Source organism: Eupeodes corollae, chromosome 3 (assembly GCF_945859685.1).
Source record: "Eupeodes corollae chromosome 3, idEupCoro1.1, whole genome shotgun sequence".
NCBI classification, from domain to species: Eukaryota; Metazoa; Arthropoda; class Insecta; order Diptera; family Syrphidae; genus Eupeodes; species Eupeodes corollae.
This window is the reverse complement of record NC_079149.1, coordinates 20,980,237-20,993,522: the sequence shown is the minus strand read 5'-3', so window position 1 is coordinate 20,993,522 and position 13,286 is coordinate 20,980,237. Positions and strand designations below refer to the sequence as shown.

The following is a 13,286-nucleotide window of genomic DNA, read 5'->3' as shown; positions in this document are numbered from 1 at the left end:
ATTTTCACTGCCAGGCTTCGATGGGGTTTCTTTTTATAATATAATAAAATGAAACTATACATATTTGTTTTTTGTTTTTCTAAGTTTTGTTGAATGGGATGTAGATATAAGTTTTTTAAGTTGGAATACACATTTTACGTCAGGCGGGTTTTGTTGTATAGATACTCCCTTGATGGTCCAGATAATTATATTACAAATAAATTCATTCTTTGGCGGTTTATTTATTTCTATCTTTTTTTTCTGTTTTCTATTTTCTGTTTTGTTTAAATAAATTTGTTTCTATTTTATGGTTGGTTTTTAATATTTTTCCAGATATGACAAGCTATAATTTTGCTTGATTATGTGTTTGGAAATTTATTTTAAAGTTGATCGCATCAATCATCTTAATTGGTGAAAAACTTAAAAGATATTCATAAATCAATAAGTTTTTTTGTCTGAAGTATTTTTTTAAATTTTAAATAAATAAAATATGTAATCAAATTATGGAGGCTTTTAAATTGGAGATTTTTTTAAGATAAACCACATTTAAAATAGAAATATTATTTTTGTTTTTTTCGTAATATGAAATTAAATTGTATAAGCAAATTTGATTTAATGAAGAAACTAATAGAAATTAAAAGAGTTTTGAACAAAATGATTACATTTATGATTTCTAATTACTGAATGTTTTGTGTTCAAAAAAATAGTTGACCTATAATTTTTCCATCACATCAGGTTTTTGGAATAAGCCTATTAAAAGTATTTAGAAATAAAATGTACGACTAGGTCGCACGAACTTGCTAATGTATGCAAAGAGTCAGTTTTAAAAAGTACCCACCTATATATGATTACAAAATATACTCGTAAAATAAGTTAGTCTTCAAAGATATAAATGCCATTTGATTTGTCAAAACACCTACATTTTTTAATTTTTTTTGTTTGAAAATCGTAAGACCGGTTTTTGATTGAATAGAAATTTAGTCTGGACAAATTATCAGCATGTCTTCCGTTTTTTGCTCTCATACGGAGGGATTGTCCGTAGACCATGCAAAAGTGCATTTTATTGAATATTAATTTTTAATTAGTTGAAAAAACTTCACTTTTTATTATAATAAAAACATGAAATACTCGAAAAACATTATGTTAAGGGAAATGGTTTGTGTATTTGATTGATCTTATCGGATAAGGAATAGTTCATTGGCGTGAGCAGCCAATGTTATTGGTAGGTAGAAGTAACATACTACATTCCTTCTTTTCAACAAGTTTCCTGAGCAAGCATGGAGTTATTACGTTCAGTTTTTTTTTTTCGTTAAAGTTTAGTAGTCGGCGGTCTCCAAGTGCAGAGCAAATGAAAATGAAAACCGCGGCGGAAAAATAGTGGTGGAGAGCTCTGTCAGCTGTCTTAAACAATTGGCAAGTAAAAAAGAATTCTATTTATTAATATTTCGTTGAGCAGTTAGTACATGGTTTTTTCATTTCTGCATCTATATTACTCCAGAGGCTTGCAACTGCTGAATTATTTTTGTGAAGCCTATGCTTCAACTTCCAAATAGCTTCACTCAGTTTCTTTTTTTCATCCGAAGAGAAATCAATTTTTTTTTTCTTCGGTTTATTTTTTGGAAGTTGGAGTTCACTTCTCGTCTTCATCACTTCACATCACCGAAAACATCTTCAACATCCTGAGATTACGATTCGGAAATGTATTGTTGGAACATATAATGTAAAACTAATCCATTTTATTTTAAATCAAATATAAATAAAAGTCAAAAATATTAAAATTAAATGACAAAATTTCCCAAGCAATTAATATGCCGGGCAAATAAATTGAGAACGAAAAGAGTGGAGAAGAGATCTAGTACAGCTATCCACTAAAATGGACACATTCCGTAGTTCAGCAGCGTACTGAAAGACGAAAAGCACAGCGAAATTTTTCGTTTATGATTTCGTCATGTCATTTTTGTATGGGAATTTTCGTTTCGCATCAGCAGCGTACTAGGCTTAAAGTTAAAAAAAAGAAACATACGAACAGGTACAAGGAATTGATATCCATGTGGTGTTTACAGTCAGGCTCTTGTGCGTTTTAGATTTAAGTTTTAAAGTGACACGTAAGCAGTAGTTATACAAATATAATTGAATGAAAAGGTACGATTAAAAACCTTCATTAAACATTAATTTGGATAAAAAATAGGAATGTAGTTAAAATTTTGTCAAAATATTGCGCTCTTCCGGGCTTATGTACGGAAATTGATTTGGTGAGATGGGAGGGGGTTACATTTAATACAGTTAAAATAATTTAACAAAATACACAAATTTAAGATTCAAAATTTTACCTGAAAAATAAGTTTGTCTTCAAAAATTTAACTTCCATTTTATATATCAAAAAATCCTTGAAATCCATTTTTTTCTCCAAAATCGTTAGAGCGTTTCTTTTAATTTTTAATGTTCATGCATGCATATTTTCAATTTTGTTCTAACAATATTTTTAGTACGCAGTTGTTTAGTGATTTTAAATATACGCTCTACATTTGAATTTCGTAAAAAATATTGAATGGTTTTGAGATATAGAATTTTGAAAAAAATGTAATATTTTTTTTTAAAATCCAAACAAAAAACATTGCACTTTAGATAATCAAATATTGTTAAGGCAATATACGAGCTCGTAAAAAAATCCGTTCATAAGTTGCTTAGAAAATTAAAAGAACACAAAAACGGTTCTATGAGCGGTACCTTTCCGGAGCAATACAAAAATATGTTTTTTCTTGTTAAAATAAGCCAAGTTAAAAAATAAAATTTCAAAGAAAATTAAATCAATTGGTTTGTTTTTCAGAAAGTTCGAATTTTCGATTTTTGACCAAAAAATTGTATGAGGGCCACTGTTAGTTTTGATTTTAACAAACTAGAAAAAAAACGCCAAACGTTAATCTGCTGAAATCCTTTACTACCAAGTTTGAACTTAACCGACTCAATGGTTTAGGCTATAGGAGCGTGGACAGACAGACAGGACAGGACAGAAAAAAAAATCGCTACAAAAACTATTTGATTAAATTATTAGTATTTCTAAAAAAAAAACTTTTTCCAAAAAAAACTACTGTTTTGGTCCCTTGAAACAAATTCTTTAATTTAAGAACATACATACATTAATAATATATGGGAAAAATTTCGAACTCGAGATTTAAATCAAACATGACACTACGATGGTAGAGAAGTCAAAAAAAAGTGGGTTCCCGATTACGTCATTCTGTTTGTTCTCTCCTTTATAATTCAAAAAATTGATTTCAATCTTGGAAATTAAGGTTTTAGCCGATTCGTGTTGAGCGAAAATTCGAAATTTATCAAAAACAGATCAATAGATTTTTTTTTTAATTTTTCTATTCTATTTTTCCACCGGGCACTGAACCGAGATTTAGCTAGATTTGTCACAAATCTCCTTGAAATCTCACAGATTTACAATAGAAATTTTAATCTCCTCAAATGAAGATTTTAAATAAAACTCATTGAAATCTACTTGGAAACATTAGTGTGTCAAATTAAACAAACTTTTGTTTCGGAGAATAACAACAATTCAAAAACGAAAACGAAAGAAATCAAAAACGAAATAAAATGTAAGTATACAAAAATAATAAATACATAGGTACAAGAATAAAATAAAACTAATTACGATTGGTTGTTATGACAACGTCAAATTAATCTCCTTTTCTTTGGTGGAAACACCTCATGATTTATTTTAAATCATTTGCCTTAAATCTCGGATTATTTTTTGGTGGAAACGTACGAAATTAAATGGCGTTTAAGTTTTTGAAAAGAAACTTTTTTGCAGGTACATTTTTTAAATTTAAAAATACAGGAAGTATTTGTAAACAGATTTTTTGTATAAATGGGTAGGCTTGTAAAACGCATTCGTGAATTTTATTCAAATAAATATGATGAAGATACAAAAAAAAGTTTCTAAAACAAATTCCTGACATTCAAGTAGTGAACATTTGTAACTAAAGGGGGTGATACGTCATTCTTTTCCACAGCTGTAAAACTTGTGTTTTGTAGATGTTTGGTGGTTTTCAATCTCGAAATTTTTTCTTGGGAGTTCCTCTATTTGACGGCTGTCACTTGTTTAATGCTCAATTTGGTTTGCCATTTTATAACAAATAAATTTAATCCCAAATAACTTTTTTAAATTGTGCAAATTTATTACCAAAATAATTGTTCTGTTCGAGAAACGCATCAATTGAAGAAACATTTAGCGAGCGCATTATCTTACTTCGTCGCGAGTCTGTAGTGTAATTTTAAAAATCGTGTGATTTAACACCACTGGACTTTTTTTTTGTGGAGTGAAGTAAAGTCGTTTGTCTACATAAATTAGTCTAGGACTATTGGCGCCTTAAAATTAAATAAATGAGGTGGCGCAACAGCAAGTAATGTTGTCAGGATGAGTTGAAAACAGTAACCTCATTTTTTAAGCCGAATCCAAACGGATAATTTGGGAAAGCACTTTTCATGACAAGAATTCTCTTGGAGAATTTGTCAATTCCTCGCAAGAGGCAGTACCCTGTCAGAATAATAGTAATAATGATAAAAAATACAAATAGAAGATATTTTTTTGAAAACCAAAAGTTAAAATTAACTTTAGCAAAAAAAAAACTAACTAAAACTAATAAAATGGATAATTTTCAAGAATAAATCGTGATAAAACATCTGGAAATTGAGATTCTATAATAAAAAGTTCATTCATCACCAAACAATTTGACATAAAATACAAATTTCAAGAAGGGGGTTGGTTTGTAGACTACTACATTAACATGTGGTGTTGAAGCGACCTTGAAGCTTGCCTCAATTCTTTATATATCTGAATCGAGTTGAAAAGACCTTGATTTGACTCGATTCCGGTCAGGGATCGGAGCCGAGTCAAAATTTGTGAAGAAAAACCTCTGTGCAACAGTTGGTTTTACAGGAAATGCATTATGGTCTGTTTATTACATGTTTGTATACAAAAAAAATATAGTTTTGTTTTAAACAAATTAAAAAAAAAAATTACATGGAGCAGGTAGCATATTCTTATAATATGGTGGTAAACTATTCAGTTCTTCATTGTTTAACATGAATCAAACTATTCCACCTCCACTTCATAGAAAACTTCGAAAAATCATTTTCATCGAAGCAAGTGCTGTCAAACTTAATCATTTTTAAATCTTCTAGTGTGGCGGAAACACCAAAAAGACTTATTTAATCTAAACTAAGATAAACCTTTGGTGGAAACATAGCAAAACTTAATTATCTTTTCTATTCTTTTCTCTTGCAAAATAAGCCCAGTGAGTCCATTTTCAGTAACAAAACTAAATATCAATATTTACATATTAATTGTTTTCCCCAATTTCAAACACATGATTCCAAATGTACAAGTACTTAACGAACACAGCCATCGAGATACAAATGCAATATCAATCGTACCAACATTAGAGAACGAACTCACATAAGATCCATTCGAGACTCGTATAAATGTCAAAACCCCGTCCGCAGTAAGATTCTACTTGGACTTTTATCGGTAGTATTAATAATGCTGATATTGTTTTTGTTATTCGTGTAAAATCCTAGTATACTATTGATAGATTTTCCAACCAAACACGGGTATTGACGTACCCAATTACGCAAAACGTAGTCCAAATTGAACTTATTCAAGCCGATTGCCGCAGCCACTTTCTCAAAATCATTTGTTAACATTATCGTAAACCCTTGTCTCTATAACATAAACATAACATAACATAAAGTCGTGTGCGTTTTATTTCTTCTTGAAAGCTACACGTCCTTAAAAAACATCGAACACATTTAAACATTGACTTTCTCAAATCCTGCTTACTTTGATTTTACATCCCAGTGCTTATTGGAAAAGTTTAATAATAGGCAAAATATTTATTTGTATTAGAACCAACATTTAAAAGAATTAGAAATAAAATATGGTATTCTACTCGTATATTCTCTATCGTTGAAAATTTAAAATTAATTCCCAAAAGAAAAGAAATAAAAAAAAATAAACAAATTGTGAATCAAAAAATTTTCAATTAAAATTATCGAATAGAAATTATTCTATTAAAATTTAGTTATCGATCAAATTTGAACTATAGGTACATTGTTTATATAAGACGCGATTTATGAATATTGTAATTTAGGTAAGTTAATAATATTATCTTCGCATACAAATTTAACTACCTGTCAAATTAAATTTAAATTTCTCTCCTCACAATTATACATAATTCAATTAATATTTGAAATGCATTTCACACCAAAATCATTGATATAGAATTTAGTTCAAATTATATTATTTATCAACACACAAAGCGCGACAAATCAACATCCTTAAGGTGGATGAAGCTATGGTGACGATGCTGAGGTTGATGATGATAATAATGAAGATGTAGATGCGGGCCAGGTGCCAAATTGAATTATTTAGTCGTGATTTCATCAATCAATGGGTGCGATATTCTGTAATTAGAACTTAATTTCTATACCAGACAAATAGATCGATTCGAAATAGATAATGAAAAAGGAGGTATGTAAATTGCTGCAATTTATGTGTAACTTGAATTTCTAGACACAATTCCCATAGACACCGATATCAGTTCATATATATGTATGTCTTTTCATTGCCCTCGATTTTCATCGAATTTCCGATATCGAAGAAGAAATTTCGAAAACGTCCATCCCCTCGCACGCCTTAAATGCAATGAATGAACTTTATCTTTGAACTGTCCTTCAAAAAATTTGAAAATTCTCTTTAAGTGAGTTTGAGAATGAGCGACGAATGTAATTTTTATTGCATTCCTTTGAAATGAGTGTCAGTGATGATTCTGAATTCTGATTTGTGTCAGGCTCTCAGGCAACATTCAGAAATGCACTTAACTTGAAAGTTTTTCTTTTGTATTTTAAGAGATTTTACAACCCACACTTGCTTTCAGAGAGAATTCGAATACTTTTTGGATGGATGGAAATGAAATTCCAATATTAAAATCATCACACAATTCACGGCCGAATTTGAATTTGAACTATTCCATACGGATTTCTGAGGTACATTATACACTCCACATCAATCGATTGAGGTCTAATTTTTGTTTTGTAAAGTGGTCTTCTATAATTTGTTGGGATTGAACATACAAAATTAAATTAAAATGCATGAGCATTTCAAAAAACTGGATAAACTTTTAACATTTTCAAAGTAACAACAAACAAATTGATTTTAATTTTAAATTGTAAATTTGACCTTTCGTAATTCTTGAAATTAAGGGGAAAAAGTTTAATGACGGATTTGTATGAAACAGTTAAAAACAAGCATTTTTACTATCAGAGCAGGGGGGTTTATGTATCTCCCCCCGTTTAGGCGATAGGGGCAATTTAAAAAATATGTATGTTAAATTTAAAGCCAACACTTTTGTCTATTAGCTTGTTTTTAAATCAAGTCAAAACTATGGATAGTTGTTGAAAAAAATTGTTTTAAACTCAAAATTTAGAAAAAAAAACAAGTTAAAAAAATGGTCCCATAGTAAAAAATGCTTGATTTAAACTGTGCTAAAAAATCCATTATAATATCTTGTTATCGAACTCTTGCCCTGTGTTTTTAGGATAATGATTTTCCGTAATTTGGTTTTTATCGAATATTGGTTGCCAGGATTATAGACCTTCAGGACTTTGCCAGTCTTTCGTTTGGATGTTTCTTAAGATTTTCATTTTCCAGAACTTTAAAATCCCAGATTTCAGATTTTTCGGATTTCTAAGATCTTAGGTATTGGTATTTTCGTCTCTCGTGATTTTTAGTTTTCACGATTATAAAAATACAGAAATTGGGTTATCGATTTAGGTTTTCGAATTTAAGTGTTTTTGATATTTTCAGTTTCTATCTCAATTTTTTTTACACAATTTTTATGGGAAAAATTACAACTTATAATTTCAAAAAAGATATTTACTTTGTTTTATGATTCCGAGTGTAGTTTTTTGCCAGTTTCTATTTCATATTATCCATCATTTTGGAAAAATTCAAAGCATTCTCCGGCCACGGATATAAAGTATTATTAATTCATTTGGAAAATAATTCTAATCTAAAGAAATCCACATAAGTTTTTTTTATTTTGATTTAGTTGACGTAATTTCTATTGAGATAGGTAGAAGTAAATTTTACAAGAAGGTCTATAGATAAACATTGTATACACTTTTGCATAGAAAGATCACATTTGGATATGATCTTCATCATCATCCTCATCATCATCTTTAGAAGTACTGAAATAAAATTTGTTTTTGTGTCAGAATAAATCAAGTGGGCGATATAGATTTCCTGCTGTCAAAAATAGTTTGAGGTAAGTAATTTCAGTCATCGGGACTTCTCGAGTTTGTTAGACTTATAATTTGTTTGTAAGAAGTGATGATTGCCCATCAGTGTCAGAAGAAAAGAGCAAAATTCAAGGTAGGAAAGATTTACACACGTTGCCCTCAAAAATGTATTTCAATTGAAATTGGATTGAAAACAAAAATTATTAAAGTGTAAATCCTCCACAAGAATTAGACAAGCTCTATGTTTCAATAAGTTAGAGAAGTTTGTGTCAATTTTTATAAATTCTACATCTTTTGAAAATCATGCTTTCGAAGGCTTTTTAAGTGTGGTCCATCTGCATGTGCAGTAGCCAGATTTTTGTATTTAAAAATTGGAACAACTGAAAGACGACCTGTCAGAACAAAAATACAAATAGAAGAAAGTTTTGTGAAAATCAAAAATTAGAATAAACTTCAGGAAAAAAACTGACTAAATCTAATAAAATGGTCAATTTTCAAGAAGAAGTGGTAAGAAAACATCTAGAAATTGAGATTCTATAAAAAAAGTTAATTCATCACCAAACAATTTGACATAAAATAGAACTTCAAGAAGGGGGTTTGTTCGTAGACTACTACATTAACATGGGGTGTTGAAGCGATCTCGAAACACGCCTAAATTCTTTATGTACCTGAATCGAATTAAAATGAGCTTCATCGGGATCGGAGTCGATTTAAAATTTGTGAAAAAAAACCTGTGTGGAGGAGTTGGTTTTATAGGTAATGCATTATGATCTATTTATTTGGTTGTTTGTGTACAAAAAAAAAAGGTTTGTTTTAAACAAATTGAATAAAAATTGTACATGGAGTAGGTAGCTTATTCTTATATGGTGCTGAACTATTCACTTCTTCATTGTTTAACACTTTTCAAACTTTCTCACTCCCATTTCGTAAGAAACATCGAAACACCATTTGCATTATAGAAAGTGCTGTCAAACTTAACCATTTTAAATCTTCTTGTGCGGTAGAAATACCAAACAAATTTATTTTATCAAAATGAGATAAAACTTTGGTGGAAACATAGCAAAACTTTATTGTCTTTTCTATTTTTTGCTCTTGCAAAATAAGCCAAGCTAAATTTTCATTAACGAACCTTAATAATATCAACAGTAACAGATTGATTTGTTTCCCCAATGGAAAACACATGATACCAAATATACAACTACTCAACGAACACAGCCATCGAGATACAAAGGCAATATAAATTCTAACAACATTTGAGAGCTAAATCACATAAGATCCATTCGAGACTCGTATAAATGTCAAAATCCCGTCCGTAGTAAGATTCTACTTGAACTTTTTTCGGTAGTATTCATAATGCGGATATTGTTTTTGTTATTCGTGTAAAATCCTACTATACTTTGGAAATTAAAAAAAAAGCTGTTGGTGGTTTCTTCACTTTTAAAGTAATAAGGATTGGAAAAACTTTTCATCTTATTCAAATTAAAGAAAAAAACTCTTTTAGAGTGCACTTAAAATTTTGTTTCTTAGATGTCAACTAAAACTTCACAATGTTTTTCTAAGTGTTTAGGATTTCTACGACGATGAAAAAAATGTATGACCACTTTTGATAATTCAAAAATTAGGCTGAAAATTAGACAAAAAAATCTTAATTTGGTGGTTGAAAGGATCTTTTAAGTTTCTAGAATTTCTTCGACGATGAAAAATCTATATGACTCCTTCTGATTAAATTGAAAACTTGATAACAACTTGGCTAAGGTCTTTTTTGACTACATCCTAAAATAAGCTTTTAAGGCGAGTTAGCTATAATAGAAACTTTTACATCGCTTGATTGTCTTAAAGATATTTTTTATCAATTTACTTAGTTGAATGCCCCCCTCCCCCTCAAACATTTCCACTTTAATACTCGAACTTTTTTAAACGCCCATCAGTTTAGGTAGCTTAAAGGTTAAGGGGACTGCCCGTGATGGAGTAGGACACAATAAGCTAGTTTAATGTTCCAATGGGATACTATATAAATCTTGTGACTTTCTTCTAAGCTCAATGAAACCACTTTGAGTTTCTTGCAAAACGTGAAAGACCCATTATGTTAATATGATTCAGATCATTTAGATTTCTTAGGTATCACTTAAATTTGCGTCATGCCAGAAGTCTTGGGTTCAAACCCTGTCCGTGCCATCTATTTTTTTTTTCACTTGTGCTAACCCTTGCGAGGAATTGACAAATCCTGCAAGAGTAATTCTTTTCATGAAAAGTGCTGTTTCAAATTAGCCATCCGGATTTGGCTTAAAACTAGAGGTCCCCTCCATCTCTGAAAACATTCGTCGTACACATAAATGGTTGAGAGTTGTAAGTCAATAGGGCCTAGTTCACAATGGACTGTTTCGCCACCTAATTTATTTATTTAGTCTACCTTTTTTTGACCTTAAGCAGGGCTGTACAGAGGTGGTGAAGAACTGTTTCCTCTTCCCCATCCATACAGCTTCTTTCAAAGTCATTAATTTACCCTGAGGTCAATTTCGAACGTTCTGACAAGTGTAGAAGTTTTTTCTTTAACCGTTAAGATTGTGAACTGCTCTCATTTTAAATCCTAATCTATTTTGTGGAGCGAATCATTATGAACAACTTTCAGTTTTCTATACTAATTTGTTTCGAAAAAAAATTAGTTTTCGCTGAACAAGCAGCTGAGAATTTCATGGTAATAATCGAAATCGGACCCCTTTCCCGAGGGGTTAAAAAAATGAAAACCAATTCATCCATACACCTTAAAAATCCTTTTCGAACGCTTTCAGTTTGATCGTAATTAGAAAATGAGGAATGTCACGTTTTGTATTTTAATTGTTTTCCTTAAAACCAATATTCCAAATTTGTGTGGGTTTCTGTTTTTCATTTATGAAACATTAGGAATTTTGACCAAAAATAAAAAAAATTCCCTGAAATTCAAGAAACACCAACTGACATATTTTCAAAGTCACTCTTTGTTAAATATTTTGTTACCTTGAGAAAAAATTAAGACATATTCAAAGCACACTTTTCTCCATTCCAAAATGGGGTGTCAAAATTTAACAGAAACATAAATCTCCAACTGCCAAAAAGTCTCATTTTAAACATAAACTATACAGCACGCATGAAATACGCTGTCCATTTACTGAATTGAAAACATTTTTGAAAACATTGACATTCTATTTTTATTGCTCCCGATTACTTAATTCAAAAATAAACAAAACCAACAATTTAAACAAAAAAATACGCATCCCCCATATTTTTTTAAACATCGCATAAATTCGTTTTCCGCGCGTATTGCTAATAAAAAATCCATCATCTTGTAAACAAAACACTTGTATTCCGTTATGATTGAAACATTAAGAAACAACAACAAAATACAAAAAATAACAGAACCAATTTTCGAAAATCAAAAAATTTATTTACTGCCGAGTTGTCTTGCTAATTTGAGTTTTTGGTATTGAAAAAAACGACTATAAATAAGCCGGCTGTTCTTAAATAAACATAATTTTTTGGGACTCCTTTTGTCTTTCTATCTCTTTCTATCTTTCTCATCTATAAAACAGTCTTTATGAAAATAACGATGTAAAAATGAAAAAAATTATGAATTAAAAAAAGAATATGATAAAAAGAACAAATAAAGTTGATTGATTGATTTGGTGATATTGTTGATTTAGCTTGTAGTACCTGAACCCGGAGGTGCTGTAGCTTTAAATTTCGGTGCAAACATTTCAATGGATTCTGTAAAAACAACAAATATTTTCTAATTTTACTTTAAAAAAATCAAAATATTGATTTTAATGAAAACGAACACACAATGGCACTGAAAACTTTTTAACTTTTTTTCACTTTAGCTCTCTATCGCTGAACAGAATGACAGAAATATATTTTACGTATCGTCCACACAAAAGTGTAGGTTGATGGAGGTACTTTTTTTTGAATATATATTTTTCAAAAACACAAAATCAAAAACGAATTAAAAAAAGACAAAAACAACAACAAAAAAAGTCTTTTTCTCTTGGCACACGGCGATCACAATTTGTAACTAACCCTGTCCCATATCCGTTCTCGAGTATAAAACGCGAAAAATAGGTAAAATTAAAATTCAAATAGATTTAAGTTTTACGTAGGCAAAAAATTATAAGAAAACAAGTTCGAAATATTCTCGTGATCGTGATGGAAATCGAAATGTCGAGCAAGTTGAACGCGCCGCTCTTAGCTACCACACAACTGAATTCAAAAGCCGACGACGAAAACATAGACTGAATTGATTTTTGTTGTTTGTTTCAAAAAGTGTAAAACTTAATTTTATATATTCTGTTTGACTCGTGAGAGATTTTTGAATATTCTTTTTTTCTTCTAGCAACATTTTCTATATTTTAAAGCACCGAAAAAAAAAGTTTTCGTTTAATTTTTATATTCTCAATTTTTAGTGTTTTTTGGGGTTTTGTGTTGCTGTTTGTGTTTTGTGGGTGGGCGAGGGGATTTTGAGTGAAAATTTAAGCTTTTTTTTGGAAGAGTGGAAAACAAATTATGTTCATAGAATTTAAGTTTTGTTTAAAAGAATAGAATGCTTTTTAGAATTTCGAGACTTTTTGGCCTGGCTTTTCGAGTAAATATTGTGTTTTTAAATGAGCTTTCAATTTGTGGGTTTGAACATCAAATTAGAAGAAGGTTTTGAAAATATTACCACATCTTTAAGTTAAAACAAGAATAAGAACAAAATAAAGAAATGGTGAGAAGAAAAAAGTAAGTATACGCCACAGTGTACAATGAATATATCAAAGACAGAGTCTTAATTTTTGTATTTTTGTTTTTAAATTTGGTTTAAACACATTTACGATTGCACATACTTCGTTATATTTAAACATTATTTTGTGATGAGCTGACAGAAAAATGGGCATGTGAGACTACCAACGATATAACCCTCCAACTTCACTGTTATTAATATCATATACTATTTCGTTAAGTATTTCTTTTAATTTAAAAGGGAATCGTAT

General features: G+C 29.9%; 1 protein-coding gene across 16 annotated transcripts in view; it reads right to left on the bottom strand.

The window, feature by feature from the left end:
• LOC129952848 (sorbin and SH3 domain-containing protein 1) overlaps positions 1-13,286 on the bottom strand; it is a 360,372-nt gene that overhangs the window by 153,798 nt on the left and 193,288 nt on the right. For 2 of the 16 annotated variants that reach the window (XM_056065717.1, XM_056065718.1), the window contains exons 1-2: positions 12,337-12,541; positions 11,974-12,027 (exon numbers count right to left, since the gene is read on the bottom strand). The exons of the other annotated variants lie outside the window; for them this stretch is intronic. In XM_056065717.1, the coding sequence (XP_055921692.1) occupies positions 11,974-12,027; positions 12,337-12,346 (64 nt within the window). In that variant the 5' untranslated portion in view covers positions 12,347-12,541. Of the gene's footprint in view, positions 1-11,973; positions 12,028-12,336; positions 12,542-13,286 lie in introns of those variants that run through there. 16 annotated transcript variants of the gene reach the window in all.